This window comes from Leguminivora glycinivorella, chromosome 18, assembly GCF_023078275.1.
Source record: "Leguminivora glycinivorella isolate SPB_JAAS2020 chromosome 18, LegGlyc_1.1, whole genome shotgun sequence".
NCBI classification, from domain to species: domain Eukaryota; kingdom Metazoa; phylum Arthropoda; class Insecta; order Lepidoptera; family Tortricidae; genus Leguminivora; species Leguminivora glycinivorella.
Window position 1 is genome coordinate 18,832,984 of NC_062988.1, and position 20,504 is coordinate 18,853,487.

At 40.2% G+C, this 20,504-nt stretch overlaps 1 protein-coding gene across 1 annotated transcript in view; it reads right to left on the reverse strand.

The window, feature by feature from the left end:
• Positions 1-20,504, reverse strand: part of LOC125235751 (neurobeachin-like) — a 462,438-nt gene that overhangs the window by 275,839 nt on the left and 166,095 nt on the right. The window contains 11 exon segments of the mRNA XM_048142334.1: positions 99-249; positions 851-1,002; positions 2,159-2,394; positions 3,937-4,144; positions 4,302-4,399; positions 5,595-5,703; positions 8,637-8,747; positions 10,578-10,763; positions 11,182-11,270; positions 18,576-18,723; positions 20,170-20,277. Of these exon segments, the coding sequence (XP_047998291.1) occupies positions 99-249; positions 851-1,002; positions 2,159-2,394; positions 3,937-4,144; positions 4,302-4,399; positions 5,595-5,703; positions 8,637-8,747; positions 10,578-10,763; positions 11,182-11,270; positions 18,576-18,723; positions 20,170-20,277 (1,596 nt within the window).

The window sequence follows — 20,504 nt, forward strand, 5'->3', positions numbered from 1 at the left end:
TGTCCGCGCGGGTCGGACACTAGCCGTCTTCTGCGTCTAGCGTCATCCTCCCAGGAGTCTAGCGTCCACAACTAAGTGGTGCTGTAACACACAGTTACCTGTAATATGGCGTCGCTAGGCGGCGGCGCGGTGGGCGAGCGCGACAACGCTGCGGCTGCGTGGCGTTGCCCGCGCGGGTCGGGCACTAGCCGTCTTCTGCGTCTAGCGTCATCTTCCCAAGAATCTAGTTTCCAGAATTGTGTTGTGCTTCTGAAAGAGGAAGAAAGAGAACTTAAGCAAATAATAACCTAAATATTTAAACTGAGTTAACAAGTGTGAATGCTGTTAAGTTCAAGACGATTACTCCAGGCGGGCAAGAACCGTCGCGTGATAAAAGCTATCAAATCAGGCCGTCCTGTTCGCACTATTGTACGATACGGACACACTAATGTATCACACTAAAGTTTGCTACGCCCGCAGCAGTCCTATACCCTTTTGATTGGCATCTATCTCAGTTGTATGGTTTTGTTACCTACTACCTCCCAGCGCATCAAGAATTCTAATTTGCATCTATTGCAGTGGTATGTTTTTTTGCTTGAGCTTGATAGTCATACCTAGCGTGATACACATGCAACACCAGGCGTTCGCAGGTTCACTCAACGGCACACTTACTAGGTACTCGTGCATGTATCACAGTAGTATGGTTATACACACACACATACTCGGCTGCAACACTGTCGGCTTTGGGTTAATGTCGCGTGGTCGCGGCGACGGGCAATAACGATGAACTCTTTGCAGGCTCACTCCTCGTCTAAACCAAGAGAGACTCGGAATATGCATCTATCGCAGTAATATAGTTTTATACACGTACCCGGCCGCAGCACTGCCGGCGCCGGGTGAGTGTCGCAGTTTGTCGAGCAGGCGCGCGGCGGCGGCGTGGTCGCGGCGCCGGGCGGCGGCTATCAATCGCTCGCAAGTCCGCTCTTCGTCCGCTCGCTCGCTGCTCGTCCGGGCGCATAGTGACTGGAAAAAGTTAAAGAAAAATGTCAAATGTAACACGGAAAATGTTGCCAACAAAAAAAATGTGAAGGTAAAAAAACCGAAGCATTTTTGATGTCTAACGAACGATTTTGTTGCAATTGAATGAATCCGTTCATTCCCACTATCCTTCTTCACTCCTCACATCAGCTCAAATTGTAACATAATTACCATCGACGAATTCTTGATAGGTAGTTTCTGCAATTTCGTCATTGAACTGTCTTGCTTATACTCTGTATTTTTAGGTATGTATTTAGAAGAACATACATACATAGACATACAATCACGCCTGTATATCCCCTCCCATAAAGGGGTAGGCAGAGCACATGAAATTATTCAAGTTTCAGTGCCACTCTTGGCAAATAAGGGGTTGAAGAAAACGAAACTGAACGAAACAAATAAAAGAATGTAAACGGGTAGTTATAACATTTATCAGTTAACCAACAAAAACCAAGCGGATCTGTTACTGAGCGACCTGTCTCTACCATTTTTTTGGTCGTGTTATGTTTTCATTATATCAACAATTGGCATAAGAAGCCTTTTTTTGTTCACATTTATTTAAACATTGCGACGTATTGGTGTGATAGAAAGGAACCAACAATTTTTATCGGCTTGTTAACATTATTTATTTATTTATATTATTATATGAGCCTAGAATGTCCCACTGCTGGGCAAAGGCCTCCCTCTTCCCTTTCCACTTATCCCGGTCCTGACCCGGTTCCCACCAGTTCTCATCAAAAGCGTCAAGGTCATCTCGCTCGCCAACGCCGACGAGGTTTGCCGCGACCCCGGGTTCGATTTGGTGGGACCCGATTAGTTGTCGTTTTAGCCCACAAATCTAAGTCGGTTCATCCGTTCGGGAGCTACGATGCCACAGACAGACACACACACACAGACAGACAGACAAACAGACAGACAGACAGACAGACACGTCAAAACTTATAACACCCCGTCGTTTTTGCGTCGGGGGTTAAAAAGAAACCTATATTAGGTACTTTACTAGTAATAAATTTTAGGCAAGCCTGTGGGAATCGGCTTGTATGGATCAGCCGCTGCTGCTGCCCAGTCCCACTTAAGCTTGGCGGCTGTTAACATTAGGGGAGGTTTATGAATAAGAGAGATAGACTATAGACCACCTCACCTCAAAATCAGCGTGCTTCAGCACATCATCAGCCCTCATCCTGTTCAGTATAAACTCGGCCTCATTCGCGACCCTCACGATATGGTCCCTCATCGCATGCGACAGCAACCTCCCCTCGTTGATCAGCTCTATAAACGCAAGGCCGGCGTGCTTCTGGAGGGAGTTCTGCCATTCTTGGGAGCAGAGGAGCATCACCAGTTCCACCACTGATGTGCTCGATTTGAAGGTTTGAAGACCTGAAATTTTGAGAAAGAAATTAAAAAATTAAAAGTCATCATTCTCGTAGTTTCACCAGATAAGCGAACATATCATGCCTTAAATAACCTAAAAATATAAGTGTTGCCTAATAAAAATTGACCCACCAACTTCCACGTAAACAAGGAGGCTTTCAAACAGTGTCTGATGAAACCACCATAATTTCCTGTAGTGAAAGCCCAGTTCCATTTGATAATATCAGAAAAATCACTAAACAGCTACCGCCGCGCTTACAACATACCTTTACCGTTAGCCCTCCATAAGGCACTGGTCCCATCAAAAGCGAGAAAGCTTATAAGTTCTGGGCTATAAAAACCGGCCAAGAGCGTGTCGGGCCACGCTCAGTGTAGGGTTCCGTAGTTTTCCGTATTTTTCTCAAAAACTACGGAACCTATCAAGTTCAAAACAATTTTCCTAGAAAGTCTTTACAAAATTCTACTTTTGTGATTTTTTTCATATTTTTTAAACATATGGTTCAAAAGTTAGAGGGGGGGGGACGCACTTTCCTTTAGGAGCGATTATTTCCGAAAATATTAATATTACAACGATCTTAGTAAACCCTTATTCATTTTTAATTCGTTGGGGTTGGAATGAAAAAAAATATCAGCCCCCACTTTACATGTAGGGGGGGGGGTGCCCTAATAAAACATTTTTTTCCATTTTTTATTTTTGCACTTTGTCGGCGTGATTGATATACATATTGGTACCAAATTTCAGCTTTCTAGTGCTAACGGTTACTGAGATTATCCGCGGACGGACGGACGGACGGACGGACGGACAGACAGACATGGCGAAACTATAAGGGTTCCTAGTTAACTACGGAACCCTAAAAACGAACAAAAGATATTCGTTCTCGTGTAAATTAGTTAGTTCATAGCTTTCTCGCTTTGGGTGTCCCACTGCTGGACCCGATAGTTCATAGCTTTCTCGCTTTGGGTGTCCCACTGCTGGACCCGATAGTTCATAGCTTTCTCGCTTTGGGTGTCCCACTGCTGGACTCGATAGTTCATAGCTTTCTCGCTTTTGGTGTCCCACTGCTGGACCCGATAGTTCATAGCTTTGTCGCTTTTGGTGTCCCACTGCTGGACCCGATAGTTCATAGCTTTGTCGCTTTGGGTGTCCCACTGCTGGACCCGATAGTTCATAGCTTTGTCGCTTTGGGTGTCCCACTGCTGGACCCGATAGTTCATAGCTTTGTCGCTTTTGGTGTCCCACTGCTGGACCCGATAGTTCATAGCTTTGTCGCTTTTGGTGGGACCAGTGTCCAAGTAGTTCCTATTCAGCAAAGTCTTCAAAAAGATGCGAAATCCAACATGATTCCCGCAGTAAAGTAGACCCATAAGACCAAGATAGCATAAGCACTAAAGAGCTCCTGTGTTTACAAGTATTACAACTTACCTTCCATAATCAAACAATTCAACATAAATTTTCCCAACACCAATGCGGACAAACGACCTTCAGTTCAATTTGATTTGACTAGGAAAGCAGAAGCACCAAAGATCTACCATGCTTACAACTTATACCTTTACCCTCCATTAGCAGTTCCTGTCCGTGGCTTCCAACCAGGGTCTTCGATAGGAAAGGCGCGAAGTCCAACATGATTTCTCTTAGTAGAGGACAGACAGGTCCTAAGGCGGTTTCTAATTTGTGGGTGAGAGATGCTTCTCTCGATACGCCGTCAGCTGACATCGTGGCGTTTATGGCGTTTAGACCCGCTAACGTCTCATTGTCCTGAAAAATAAGGTAATTTTAAAATCAGTTAAAAGTGTAGTTCACTTGCTGCTTTTCAATATTGCTATTGGTAGAGATTCACCATAAAAGAAATCTCTTATTTTAACGCCTTGATATGTTTTGCTAATCGCGAGTTAGGTACTTATGTGGTATTTACCGGATGTAGATGCCTCTGTGCAACCTGCAGACTCCTGTTCTGATGCCTCTGCAAATGATGGTGCTCGTTGTTGCGTGCGTGAAGGGATTTCTCAATGTCTGTAATCATTAAAATGAACATATTATTCTTAAGAACGTACACATACGGAACCACTGACACAGAATTCGATAAAACATGTCTTGGAGCATCGTGCTGATCGTGCATAAACATCTGTTTTATTTTTATATTAGCGGCATCCTCAGCATTTAAGTTTAAGCCGTTAGTTCCAATTGAGGTCAAAACAACAGTGAGGAGTGATGTGCATGTGCATCATGTGCACCATCGACTAATCAATCCATATTTGGCAGAAGTGATTACTAATAAAATAAAATGTACCATAAAATACCAGGCACTCAAAGCTCTCGAGATTAGAATAGTAACTCGACGGATAATAGAATGGCAATATTGTTGGACTATACTTGACCAAGAAAGAAAGGACGCTTATACAAATATTTGGAGACACAAATATAAAAACTTTGAAAGCATTCAATAGTGACAATGGCAGAAATCAATAAAAGCAACCGCAAAGTACCAAGTTTACAGAAATAGTAAGGAGCCTTAGTCAGACAGTACCTCTTTTTGATTGGTTGATTTTAGCACCATATAAGGGCACATCACACAATAGAAATATTTGGCGATTGTAATTGCGTTTTGTTTGGAACCATTCAATACAATGGCGAAGAGTAATAAAAGGTATCACAAAGAACCAAGTATACAGGATTAGGTAAGAGTCTTACAACCGCACACTACGGGTATTACCCGATTGGCTTATCTTTGAACTATAGAAAATGAGACACAATACATGCACATCTTGCAAAGCTGTTTCGGGAACTATTCAGAAAATCGAAGAGTAATAAAAAGTATCACAAAGAACCAAGTATACAGGAGTAGGTAAGAGTCTTACAACCGCACACTACGGGTATTACCCGATTGGCTTATCTTTGAACTATAGAAAATGAGACACAATACATGCACATCTTGCAAAGCTGTTTCGGGAACTATTCAGAAAATCGAAGAGTAATAAAAGGTATCACAAAGAACCAAGTATACAGAAATAGTTAAGAGTCTTACAGGCTTATTCAGATAATGGAGGTAAGCCCGATTGGTCGATTTTGATTTAGTAGTAGAAATAGGACAGCCTAACAGAAAAAAATTGTCGACTATAATCGCACGCTCGTTGAATACTGACAATGACAGACAGTAATAAAAGGTACCACAAACTATCAGGTATGTAGAAGCATTAAGGAGCTATACCTTCATGTATATTGCCTTCATGGTCTCTCGTCCTGCCAGTGATGGTGGCAGGCCCTCTCTCTCCGTCCTCGTTGAGGTTCACATCTGTCCACGATTCGTCGTTGCTGACCTGAAACACAAAGAATTGTGGCTTGGATAAGATACTCGTAAATTCACAACCGATTACAATACACATAATATAATCATAAATTCGAGTCTACAAGACTGTTATTAGACTAATTTTGATGTATGGGTGTGAAGCTTGGACACTGACACAGAAAGAAGAGAGCAAGCTCTCTTAGTGGCGGAAAGGAAAATCTGGCGGAAGATTTTAGGGCCAATCAAAGAGGAAGATGGAACCTGGAGGCGCAGGAAAAATAGAGAGCTGGAAGAGCTAATGGCGGTACCTAATATAATTGGCGAGATCAAAGCCACACGACTCCGCTGGCTCGGCCACCTGGAAAGGATGGGAGAGGATCGTGGTGTGAGAAGAGCATATGTGGGCCACTCGGGTGGAAAACGTCCGCGTGGGCGTCCCAGATATCGCTGGTGCGAGGAAGCCCTGAAAGACCTGTCCATAATCATTGTAGGTGTAACAAATTATCGCGTGACAGTGGACTAGAAAAACATAAATGTGTAAGAAGACCACTTAGAAAAGAACTCCTGTAGAGTCAAACGCTGCGGAACCATTAGGAGAAACAGTAAAAAACTAACAAAGAAAGGGAAACGGAAACTAACAGGACGAGGGTTTACTGGGGGCCGATTTTTGAGTCTCACTGTCACTAAAATACCGGTTGAAAACGGTGAATTGCCTATTATTTTCAGTGACAATTTTCTGAATTCGAACGCCGTGAGACTCAAAAATCGGCCCCTGGTGAAACCCGATAAGTTGAGCAAACTGGTTTTTGAAATTCGAACTGTGTGTAATTTCCACAACGTTGTTATTTCAAGGACAATAAAATTATCTCGATTTATCGGGATTCACCAGTAAACCGAAAAATAGCTATGAGTGCTATGACATTATTATTGTCCTTGAAATAAGAGCAAACCACCAGGACATAAGAATGGCAGAAGTGGACTCTACCTTTTAAAATGATTATGACTGTATAGGTAACTAGCTTCTTCCCGCGGCTTCGCTCGCGTTAGAAAGAGACAAAAAGTAGCCTATGTCACTCTTCATCCATCCCTTCATCACGTCAATTCGTCGCTCCGTTTTGCCGTGAAAGACGGACAAAGAAACAGACACACACATTTTCCCATTTATAATATTAGTATGGATGGTTGCAGTTAAGTGAGAGAAGGAAGAGAGACTGTGAAATATAGGAACTACCGAACAAGGTCCTCATGTTTTAATAAATAAATAAATAAATAATAAATATAGGACATTCTCACACAGATTGACTGAGGCCCACGATAAGCTCAAGAAGGCTTGTGTTGTGGGTACTCAGACAACGATATATATAATATATAAATACTTATAATACTCAAAAACACGAAACACAAAACACGGATAACTGACGTAGCTGAAACAGCCGCCAAGCTTAAGTGGGACTGGGCAGGGCACGTTTGTCGTATGCCGGATGACATGTGGGCTAAAGCGACAACCAATTGGGTCCCACCAAATCGAACCCGGGGTCGCGGAAAGCCTCGACGGCGTTGGCGAGATGACCTTGACGCTTTTGATGAGAACTGGTGGGAAACGGGTCAGGACCGGGATACGTGGAAAGCGAAGAGGGAGGCCTTTGCCCAGCAGTGGGACACTCTAGGCTCATATAAATAAATAAAATAAAAACTTATAATACATAGAAAACATCCATAACTCAGGAACAAATATCTGTGCTCATCACACAAATAAATGCCCTTACCGGGATTCGAACCCGGGACCGCGGCGCAGCAGGCAGGGTCACTACCGACTGCGCTAGACCGGTCTTCATAATAATAATAGGTTACATTTTACATTTCATCGAGTTTAACCGTTATTTTCTATGATAGTTATCTGACGATGGGATGTACTAGGATTACTAGGATGATAGAAATGAATAAGAACTGAAATAGGCAATACTTCAAAAAAGGGTCCGCTCCTTTTCTCTGTCATAAAAACGGATAAAGGACCACTTGAGAACAAAGGAAAGCCATGAATAAAAAAAAATGCTAAGCTCACAGTGAATGTGAGTGAAAAGGAGAAAAGAGCCAGTACATTCGAAAACATGCAGCATATCCTTGATATAAGAGAATAAGACCAACAACAGAAGGGCGTGTAAAAAGAGTAAGAAATAGGCAATACTTTGAAAAAAAAATAAAATGCCCCGCCCTGTGCTATAAGAAACAGATAATGGTCGAAACTTGAGAACAAAATAAAACAACACGTGTGGTGAAAAAGTTTGCCAAGTATACAACAATAATTATGTTTAGAAAGAAAAAAAGGCCGTCTCTATGCGGCCTTGAAACTGGAGTACAAGACCAGGATTCAAGAAATAAAGAAGAGAATGCCGAATAAAATGGATGAGGATTAAAATGAAGTGAGAGGAGAAAAACAAAGATTTAGGGAGACAAGACAGAGACATACTGCAATGTATTACAATAAGGTGTGGCAAAAATAATAATCTTAAACGGTCCTATTAAATATGATTTGACACCAAATTTCGATTGCTATTACAGACATCTGAAAATGCTGGCTTATGGCAGACTGATGGGAGAAGAAAATGTGAGGTTTTTGTGTGCCTATTTATTATCCTCTCAGACAATCTATTAGACGAATGACTGAGAGTTGTTGTTGGTGTTCTCCGTTGTCCGTTGAGTTGAGGACGAAAGATGATCTTTCTTTATATTTACACTATTGGCATCATCAAATAAAAGTGGAATCTAATGCAGTTACCGGAACCAAACGCCTTCAGAGAGCTACCCATGAGCCTCATCATCAGATACATGGAGACGGTCGAGAAGCTCCTGAATAGCTGAAGGATCTTTGAATCGTATGAGGTATTAGTACAAAAGATCTCTATGAGTCGAAGTGTATCTGTAAGGGCCCCTGCAGATATAAATATAAGATAAGATAATACTCACTGGATGTTTATTGTCATCCAAAGCGATCTCGCTGGAAGACTCGGGGTCGTTGTTTGTCGTCTCTGTCGAGTTGAGATGGAAAGATCCGGCGTCTTCGATAGAATCCACGCTCTGTAGACAGGGGACATCATCATACAGTTTATATATTCTGAACCTTGTTGCATCGTTTCTTTGTTGCTCAAAAATATAATTTATCGAATTAAATTTAACATATTAAATACAAGTAATTAAATAAGTGACAGTCTAACGTAGGTAGTAACTGATGAAGGGGTTAAGGTAGAGTCGAGTTTACAAATATGTATACATTTCTTCACCCTACCTCATCGCAATAAGATGCAAAAATGTACACATAGTTATGAACTCGACTGTGCTTTTAGGTTAATTTGCCTCAACGCCAAATCTTAATTTCAGACAAAGCTATTAATGTTCAAAATGCGTTACTGAAAATTATGTTTTTGAATAAATTTTCGTAAAAAATATTTGACAAATGAAGACTTTGTCAATTTTTTTCTGCTGAAGAAACTTACAATCAAATAACGTAGCTTTAATTTCGAGTAATCGGAATAATACTTACTCGGGCTGCTTCACATTATTGTCTGGCACAAATACATTATTGTACTGTTAGCACACATTCTAGTTGAGACTTTTGAAAAAATGGGTGAGAACTGCGATAGAGTAGACTAGATAGTTTTCTAAAGGTGAAAAAACGAGAACATGCATACAGATAGGTGAAAAAGCAAGCAAAGCACACATGCATAAAAGTCATACATTTTAAAGATAGAAATATACATTTACTTACATTCCGCTCATAATTAATTTGAAGATACATTATTGTATCTATTATTTCTTGAACACTAAACATGGGTTTTTGTATATTATATCTATGGGAAAATTGTGCTACTTGGTTTCATGTAACAGGTAGGTATACTTATTATGTGTCTAGCTTGTGTATAGTTTAAATACATATGTAGTGCTCGTGCGGTGTGCGATATGTACAGACAGGTATTTGTATTTATATTTCTCTCAATTATATTATTACATAATTTAGCTTCTTATACAGTAAATACTTTATTACAAATATCTTGTGGTGAGCATTTAGCGTCATAGCACTCATAGCGTCAATCCTTTTTTGTAACAGGTGATGTGACAATTTTATACATCATGTGACAAGCTTGTGTTTTTTTTTTTTTTTTACCTACTGGCATTGCAAGCCTGGATTATTTGTATGTAAAATGTTACAATTAATGTGTTTTTGTAACTATTTATTGAGCAAATTGTTTATAAAACTACCAGGCTTGCATGATTGACCAGGAGGTTCGCACTAAAGTTCCATAATAATGTGTACAAACCAAATTGACCACTGACACCGTTATCCCGGATAAAGTTTTGGACCTTGCAGTTGGAGGCTTACAACAGGACAATAACATTCATTTAGTATAAGGAATTATCAACCTAAACACCAAGAAGTTAGATACCATTTCAGATTGAGAGTAAAGGTTAGAAGCTAAAGTAGGATCTTGAGTACAATGGTAAGTAAGTTATACTTGCCGCAAAACTAAGTGGCGACTGAAATCATATTGCTACTCGTATCTCTTTCAAGTCAATGGAGACCCAGTGTGATAGAGAGGGATTGCTATCCCCTAGCATTATAACACATAAAAGGTAATAAGGGTCTGTCTGCCAAGTATAACATAAACGGGCAAAAGTAAACAATGTCGTTTAGTTATACGAGGCAGGCAATCCATGTTCCAGAAAGAATATACACCAAATCCGAATGGCGCTGATTTGCGATGAAATATGAATTGATATTTTAAAGTAAGTACCGGATCCTACTCTAGTAAGCTAAAGAACTGTAACCATAGAAGATCCAGGGGGACCGTCAAAGGAGACTCAAACTCTAATAGGGAACAACCATCGCCGATTCCTCTAAGTCCAACTAACCTTTATCTTAGGTTGCTTCACCCGAAGGCTGGACTTAAAGAGCGGTTCCTCCTTCTCAGAGCTTGGAGACTGCGAGGCCCCAGGAGCTGCCCCAGGGGTTGCGTCAGGGGCCGGCTTCTCTCCGTGAGGTTTCACTTCGTCCGTACTCGTCTCAAGTTTCGCGACGCCATCTGATTCTTCAGTCTCCTTTTTATTTTATTGCAACAGCAAAACAAAACGAATGTAAGAAGCGTTTTCATGAGCGACATCAAACACGGTTCCAGCAAACAAATCGCCAAAAACAACACGGACGGGGACAACTGTTTTGAATCTCAGTAGGACGCTACATGCATCGAACTACTTAGTAACCCTACGTCATGACTAACATGCTACATTACTGTAAAACTATCCTTGACATACCTATGGATTCCAGGGGTACATGCTAAGGGTACACTTACTAGGTAGACTCAATTATACTAACTAGAAAATTGTCGAATTTCAAAGCATCTATAAACCTACTAGAGAAAATGTGCGATGATATGATAAAATTTAGATAATCTACCTTTTTAATAATCATCTTTAATTTGAAACCGAACTTAAGTGATCGAACGAAAAGCGATCTTACCTTCATAGAGGGAGAGTCTAGCTCGTTCATGGTGGAGTTGTTCTCGTCGACAACTATCATGGCGTACTCCACGTCGTCCCCATTGTGTTCTGCGGAGGAGATGACCATCAGTACCAGGTCGGCATGAGTGGGCAGGCACAACACTGACAAAGCTTGCTTTAAGAAAGCGGATAGGTCGGAGGTACCTACTCTGAGCTATGCCTTACTGGGTTGACTATCTTACTTCAATATCAGGGATATAAGTACTCGTAAATAGGGGTACAAACACAAATACGTTATAACATAATTTGAATTTCACTGAAAACTTGATTACAAATGCGCATTTCTACAACTATTTGTGTTTCTACCCGTCTAAATACTATTCCGATTTTTTTCTGGAAATTCTGTACACTTCAACATAAGTGTTCCTGTGTGATAGTGTAGTGTTGCATTTTGAAATTGTGTACAGAATTCCATTCTACATAAGGTTCAGATTATTTAATATATGGAACTAAACGCATGCTCTAGGGAATCCATGATTTCTACTTCTACACTACATGATGAGGCAACTAAAACAAAAAAGAAATGAAAGTCAAAGCAGTGCCATAGCTGTGCTTAACCTAGACACTGTTTTATATTGTATTGTATTTTCTGAATAGGAATTGTCAACAATATAAATAAAAGTAAATACAGATAACAAAATAAAACAATGTTCCCGAACATCGACCACAGTTTACATTTTATTTGTGGGTACATGTTACAATTCTTCACAATACAATACAACAAAATAAAAATCTGCAAAAATATAATTATGCAGGTTGTATAACTTAATGAAGTTGTTACATTTTCATACTTCTCCTTCAAATATTGAATGTTCTTACTTTCCAGACGTATTCAGGCTATGAATCAGATCTTTATTAGTTCTGAAACTTATAAAATCAAAATCGGTCAGCGCTCAATGCTATTGCATATCATATTGAGCATACATATTAGAAATATGTCAAGCATATTCGACCTAAAACATAATTGTCAGCGTCTCATGGAAGTTTCGAGCCGTTTGTTAATTGCACATCTCTCAGTGGTAGCTGTGTTGACATCCTTAGTGAACGGTGTAGCGTATGATTTGCTGCAGTGCCGCGCCTAGCGCGTTACCTGCGTGCGGGCGGTAGCTACTGCGTGCGTGTGCGTGACAGTCGAGCTTGCAGTGCGCGTGCGCGCGCGGGTGCGCACCGGGCAGGAACTGCGGGTACACGTGGTGCGACCACTGCGGGAACAGCGGCCGCGAGCCTGCCGAGCGCGCCGGAGACACACGAGCGCGCACGAGCGACCAGGGTCGTAGAGTCGGGAAGGGGAGGTAGTGCGCCAGAGTGTAAGTTCGAGGAATGGAGTGCGTGAGAGTGGGATTTTGTGAATGGACGTAGTTTTTTTCGAGTGTATGAAAGGAGGAAAAAGGATGTCGACAAGATTTTGTAAATGAACGTAGTTTTAGGGCGGTGCGTAGTTTTTACAATCATTCAATGGAAAGGCAGGTGTAAGTGAAGTTTAAAAAGGAGTATTCGTAAATGTTTTCAGTGAGTGTGATATTAGGTAAGCGCGCACGTGAATGCACCAGGAGTTTATAAATACGAAGGTTTAAAAGGTGTAGTGCATTGTGTGCACAGAGGATTTTTAAGATGAGATAAATTAGTGAGATAGTCATTAAAAATGAGTTTCGTGACGCATTACGACGTTGCAATGAACCAGGGGATAAGAAAATATGAAGAAGTTTAAAGGGCAATATAAAAAGGGCCCCGCCCAACGCAAAGAAATGTTTACAAAGATGTAAATAGAAAAATAAAGTAGGCGTGAGGGAAGGACAAAAAGAAAAGGGACGAAGTTGTGATTTATGGATATGATACACGAGAAAAGGACCAGGATATCAGAAATGAAAAGAAGTAAAGTGTAAGACGCGAACGCGTAAGTACAATCGAATACAATAAATTGCCACAAACAACCAAGCAGATACATAAATCGTTAACGTGTCGAGTGTCGACGGAGTGTCGTAGACAATTTTACCAGTGTCCCCCGAGTGACGCGAAATCAAGCGGCGTGAAAAAAAGGAGAAACGACACACTTGAGTATAGTCGAGGATGCCTAGCGTACCGCCGCGGTCAAATTTAGCAATGGGAAAGAATACAGTGCCGCTTGTATATACGTCTGTTATTTTCACCAAATGTCGAACCACTGTCGAACCCTGTTAACACGACCATAATATACCCAGTTTTGACGGTAACAACAACGGACGTAGTATCCAAGCAGCCTATATCTGATTGTCGATTTTATACTTGAACATGAACGTTTATACATAGTTACGGTGTGTTTTAACGTCTCAAAATGTGGGAAAATAAAATGACCATGGTATTGTTATACATCATCGAAGACGATAACATCTAGGCGGCCTATCATGTTTCCAATTTTATCACTTATCAACGTGGATAAGACATCTGTCACTCTCACACTGACATCTTGTCAGAACGTGACGGATGCTTTATCCACTTCGATAAATGATAAAATTGCATACAATATCAAGAAGTAGAAAACAATAAAAAACGTTTAGTAGAGCACGATTTCTTAAATAACCAATCAGATTCCAAATTATGTATAATAGACTTCTTAATTCCCATAAAATTATACAATTTTGACAGCGACTGTACGAGGTACTGACTGAAAATTGTAACAATTCGAATTTACATAAATACCAATGTAAATTTTCTTAAGAATATGTGCGATAAAGCAAATAAAACTTAAAAGGCGAAATAAATGCCGTAAATACTGAACAAATTGGATACTATGGATGAAGGAGAAGTATATGAATAAATATGTCTTAGATGTTATGTACTCTACTACATAACAGGATGCTTTGCTTACATACATAGTGCACATTACTCGTCTAACTGTAACGTTAAATATATAGAAATATGTACAGGTTCAGTTATAGTCGGTGTTCCGTCGAGGAACAGAGATTTTTAGTTTTAATTTCTTTTCTTGATATAGTTAAATAGTTATTTCATTTTCATACATACAAGGCAACACAATTTTGAAAGAATACTTGTTTCCATGTATATGTAGCACAGTTTTTTGGAGCTGGCAATTACAGAAGTCCCAAAGCGACTTTCCGGTGCCCCACCACGCCACCTGGCGGATATAAAAAAAAAAAACTCTCTCTTCGACCGTGCGAGCGCCATGATCTGCGCTCCCGTTATTACGAATTAAAAATAGTTATCGGTGCACCGGCGCGACACAAACGTGAAAATTGACATTTTAAGTGATATTCCGACCAGTGACCTAAGCTTCCGTTTATATGTGACAATCGTTTTAGTGTGAGGATTTTCCCAAAGTGTTTCCACGTGGCCCCACAAGCGCCTCTGGACAAATGTAAGTAGCCTCACCAATTAAACGCCGCTACATATAGTTTTTTGATCCGTTCGATCCGGATTTTTCTTTCTCACGTTGTGTTGCCCGTGTATTTTGCGGTATTACGTACCCATCATTCCAATTACATACGTTTGTAGTTCAATTTTTCATTGTAATTTCCGCCATCTTTGCTCACGGCAAAATGGTACCGAATCCTACAGACGGTGTCGAAACCGACACATCGTGTATGACACAAGATTTATTCGAGCGAGATCTAATTCTCGACGAATTAAAACGAACATTACAGTTCGCAGCAACGAATATAGAACAATTTCGTTCAAGAACTTCCGATTTAACAGCGCACCAGCGAAAGTTTACCAAAATTCAAACTAAGATCGAAAAGGCATTAATTAAGTCTAATAGCTTCAACAAAGAAGCCAACATTAAGATTCGAAATGATTTCAACGATTTATATTACGCGATAGTTACGCATTTAAATAACCTAAAGGAGGTAGATGTAGAAAAGCGGCGAGCGAGCCGCATTCCTGTGCCTAGCCAACACGACACGTTTATGAACGACCGTCGAAACTTGCCTAAATTGTCGCTTCCTGAATTTCACGGTGAACCTACTGGCTGGCCCGCCTTTTTCGACTTATTTCAATCGTTGGTCCACAACAACAATGCCTACACTGACGCGGAAAAGTTTAGGTATTTACTACTTTCGGTTAAAAACGAACCATTTAATTTAATTAAATCAATTCCCATAACGGAAAGTAATTATTCAATTGCGATCGATGTTCTAAAATCCCGTTATGACAACAAACGCATTATTGCGTCACAACATCTAGATAAATTATTCGATATCGATTCTTGTTCCGCGCGCTCATCAGTTGTTGCTATGCGAAATTTGCTTAATGTTTACCACGAAAATATTAAAGCACTTGAAGTTTTGGAGTTTCCGGTTAAAGAATGGGACTTCGTTCTGTTAAATTTATTATTACGTAAAATTCCCGTTAATACGCGAAAAGAATATGAACGTTCTTTAACCAACCCAAGTGAAATACCTAAAGTCCAAACCTTAATAACATTCTTAGAGCGCGAACTTACGGCGGAACAGATGATTACAGTTTCCCATATACAGTCCACAAAAAATAATTCCTTAAGTACAACAAATAAAAATAATTTAATTTCAAATCAAATTACACCTAAACGGGTTTTAATTACGAATACGTCAGACCAAACTCGACCGTATGTCGATACGAATAAGGTTCGATCTTGCGTGAAGTGCAAAGGCTCGCATGCCCTTCACAAATGTTTGGAGTTTTTAAATTTGTCTACTAAAGATAGATTCACATTTGTTCAAACAAATAACATTTGTTATAATTGTTTATGTTCCGGACATGACTTACGTAATTGTAAATCAAGTTTTAAGTGTCGTAAGTGCAATAAGAAGCACCACACCTTAATTCATTTAGATTCGGACCTTACGCGTACGCGACCCTTCCCGGCGAACAATGAAGCCGCGGAACTAGTTGCCGTCTCGCTCGCTCTAACGGAGCAGTCGCAGCCCGGCGCGGGCGCTGTCCCGAGCCCATCAGCTGTTCACGGCGTGAATCAAAATAATCTAGGTTTAGGTATTGAGCCTCATACGGTGTTACTGTCAACTGCGTTGGTTGACCTTTATTACGAAGGTAATAAAATTGCTACAATTCGTTGTATGTTAGACGGGGGCTCACAAGCAGCTCTTATTACTGAATCGTGTATGCAACGATTAAATTTACCGCGACGAAATGTCAGCGAGCCGTTGGTAGGTGTCGGTGATTTACCGCTCAACCCTAGGGGTACCTTCGTGTGCTCAATTTCGCCCAAGGGCAAACAAAGTCCAAGTATTCCTTTGGAGGCTACTATTTTACGCTAAAATGTTACGTTGCAGTTTTCGTATGTATGAGCGTTAAAGCTGTACATCTTGAGTTAGTTTCCGAACTTTCCACGGAAGGTTTTTTAGCTGCGTTGCGACGTTTCACGTCCCGTCGAGGATATTGTACGGATATATATACCGATTGCGGACGTAACTTTGTTGGTTGTAATAATTACCTTCAAGAGTTATATATTTTTTTACGTAATGATTCGGTCATGAGTGCCCTTAATCAACAAACTTTAAAACAAGGATTAACTTGGCATTTTCAACCACCTTATGCTAGTCATTTCGGTGGATTATTTGAAGCAGCTGTTAAGAGTTTCAAAACTCATTTACATCGCGTAATAGGTACACAAACGCAAACATATGATTGTATGCACACTTTGACGTGTCAAATCGAAGCTGTATTAAACAGTCGTCCGCTCTGCGTTCTAAGTTCGGACTCCGCGGATCCTTTACCTCTTACGCCGGCCCATTTCTTAATCGGTGAGCCCTTAACGGCCCTACCGGACGTTTCTCTGATAGACGAGAACCCTAATCGTCTTACACGTTGGCGCTGGATACAGCAAGCTGTCCAGCATTTCTGGCGTCGATGGAGTCGTGAATATCTCCATCAACTGCAACAAAGTACAAAGTGGCTGCAAGACCGCGGTCCCGCCGTTCGTGAAGGTACTGTTGTTGTGGTATGCGACGACCACCTGCCGCCGCTGCAGTGGAAACTCGCGCGCGTTCATGCTGTCCATCCGGGCAGCGATCAAGTTATTCGCGTCGTAACATTGAAAAGCGGGAACACGTTGTTCAAACGACCTGTTGTGAAGGTCTGTCCCTTACCTTTAGAATAAACTTATACAATCGTTACGACTCTTAATGTTAAGTTAAATATAAGTTTCATAAAATATTTTGGTATACTTTCGTATGGTTTCTTTTTTTATTTTCTTTTAAAAGTCACTCCGTGTCTTTTAAGGTGAGCGGCATGTTCCGTCGAGGAACAGAGATTTTTAGTTTTAATTTCTTTTCTTGATATAGTTAAATAGTTATTTCATTTTCATACATACAAGGCAACACAATTTTGAAAGAATACTTGTTTCCATGTATATGTAGCACAGTTTTTTGGAGCTGGCAATTACAGAAGTCCCAAAGCGACTTTCCGGTGCCCCACCACGCCACCTGGCGGATATAAAAAAAAAACTCTCTCTTCGACCGTGCGAGCGCCATGATCTGCGCTCCCGTTATTACGAATTAAAAATAGTTATCGGTGCACCGGCGCGACACAAACGTGAAAATTGACATTTTAAGTGATATTCCGACCAGTGACCTAAGCTTCCGTTTATATGTGACAATCGTTTTAGTGTGAGGATTTTCCCAAAGTGTTTCCACGTGGCCCCACAAGCGCCTCTGGACAAATGTAAGTAGCCTCACCAATTAAACGCCGCTACAGTCGGAAATAATTAAGAATAAGATAGGGTAGGTTTTAGAATCTATGGTAAAATAAAATACATCTAGATTCATAATACATGCGCAAAGGTATTGAATATTCCTAACACCTGACTCGTCGAAGATCCAAGCTCGTGTCTTATAGATTTGACACAAAAAATCTTAATCAGCTTTGTAAGTTAATGCACCTACAATACAATTTTATTTTGGAAAGTAACATAATCCGTAGAAAAGCACGAAGTTATGTTAATAACATAATAAAAAACATACAAATGAAAAACGCGAACATGAAAATTAAATGCAGATTCTGGCAGTCAGAAAATATATTGTTTCGGTAAATTATAAAAAAAAAAAACATCGTATAGCGGACCCTGGTCTAAACTTTCTGTCAAACCGTGATGATCGTTCGATTTCAAGTCTGTCATGGCACATGGAATAAGTACTTAGGTCACGATATGAAGTCTTTTGTCGTAATCATGCTTTATGGTGTAGGTACCTAACTATTAACTATAGTTTTCGCGCGCATTCTTCTACTGTATGCACCGACGACTCTGTATCTTCAACGACAACGCAACCATGTTTGTTTCAGATTGCGCGCTTAGTTAGCGTCCCTCACGCATCGCTCGCATTCACCGCGCAACCAACCATAAACTCAAAGTCTCCGTCATACCGTGATCGTGTCCGTGGTGCGGCCTGCGCGCGCACTCTTGCGCCGCGTGCGCGGGCGGCTCGAGGATGTCGCGGTACTTCGACACCATTAGCACGGAGATGAAATACACGATGGCTAGCGAGAGGAACTGTGCTTGTTTCGTCTCCTCCTGAAAAGTAAAAAAAAACAATGGTGACCAGTGTTTAGAATTAAAAAAAAAACAGGATGTATGTCACCTGCCGAAATAGTGTCTGAATTTAAAATGCCGTTGAAATTTTCGCTACCAGAATTATTTTCGTGTGTTGCTATCGACTACATTACTAGTCGCCATATCGGGATCAGTCTGGTTAAAAAAATACTAGAAAGAATTGCCAAATAAATGACTATGCCAATCATTCCATGTAACGACGTATACTGACGTAATATACGGTGCGTGGGACCAGGAGAAAAGAAATAGGCCAGACGTAGAATGAAAAGATGAAGAAGTAAAAAAAAGGTATCAAAAAACATAAAGGGATTATTAGATGCTTTTGTTAAAAATCAATGAAGTGGAACATATCACCAGGGTAATACAAATACTGAAGAGGAATATGAACCTTTAAGGGCAATCTCTTAGAGGAGGGATGAAAAAACAACTTCATGATCACAAGCAACGATGTATACCGATGCCATAAACGTTACCTTGGACCAGGAGAAAAGAAATAGTCAAAACGTAAAACGAAAAGGCGAAAATATGAAAAAGGGCACTTAAAGAACGAACCAAAAAACAGCCTTTTGTTGTAAATCATTGAAGTGGAAGATATCACTAAGGAAATAGGAATACAGAAGAGGTATATGAAGATCTTTAAGGGCTCCACTTCAGAATGTGGACTATGGTTAACCATCATAACTGTCAAAATTAACTCTCTTCCAATATCTTTTGCATTTTAATGATCTTTATCTGATCAAATAATCTTAATAAGATGCATTATTGAACCACACAAGACTAGGAGAAGATAACAAGGAAGGAGCTAAGACTCAACGAAGTAAGATGCTAAAGGGCTCAAAAACCGTTCAAAAAAATGTTCCCACCCACTCCAAAAAAAAGGTCCTGTCATAAAAATGTTTACACACAAAACGGTCGAAACAGAAAAACGAATGCCAGAAAAGGGAAGGAAGGAGTTGAAGATTGTCGCTTCAAAGGGCTTATTTTATGGCTTTCTTAACGAAATTACGTCCCTTTTTGAAAAACTCTTCCCAGTTATTATTTAAATTTATGTTCAAAAGGGCATCTTACCAGGATACAAGAACTGTCGAGGAGCAACGTCAAAAATGATAAAGGAATGGCTACTAAAAATCTTATCCTTCTCAGGATACTTAACCAAATTTTAAAACTATGGACCTTATACCTTTGCAATATGAGTTTTATTTTCTGCGCTGACAGTACTGCTCTATTCTCAAATCAAACTCATGACTACGTTGTCAAATTTCTCTTTCACACTTACATGGTCGTGGAATGAATGAGAGAGATAGTAATAAGTCTTATCTCAGTCTTCATGTTAATGCAGCTGTTCAAAAGTGGATGAAGAAATTTGGATCTTTACTTCATTGAAATATAGACGATAGCTCCACTTACCACATCTCTATAGATGACAGCCCGTAATCGATTCACGTCCATATCTTGAAGTAGCCTTTCTGGGTCCTTGACTGGGCTCGAAGTATCAGCCAGGCTTGCGACCACGCTCTAAAATCATACAAATATTATGAAAAAAATACACTTTTATATATAAATAATGTATAATTTTATTTCTATTGCTGGCGAATGAAAGGGACTAGATGTGCAATTTTAACCAATTCTAAAAAATATTTTGAATATTTTAGATCAAATAGAATACATTCTAAGGAAGCAATCGGACTCTCGAGAACCACAGCTCAGCTTAACTTGCTGTCATGATAAATATAATCATATTC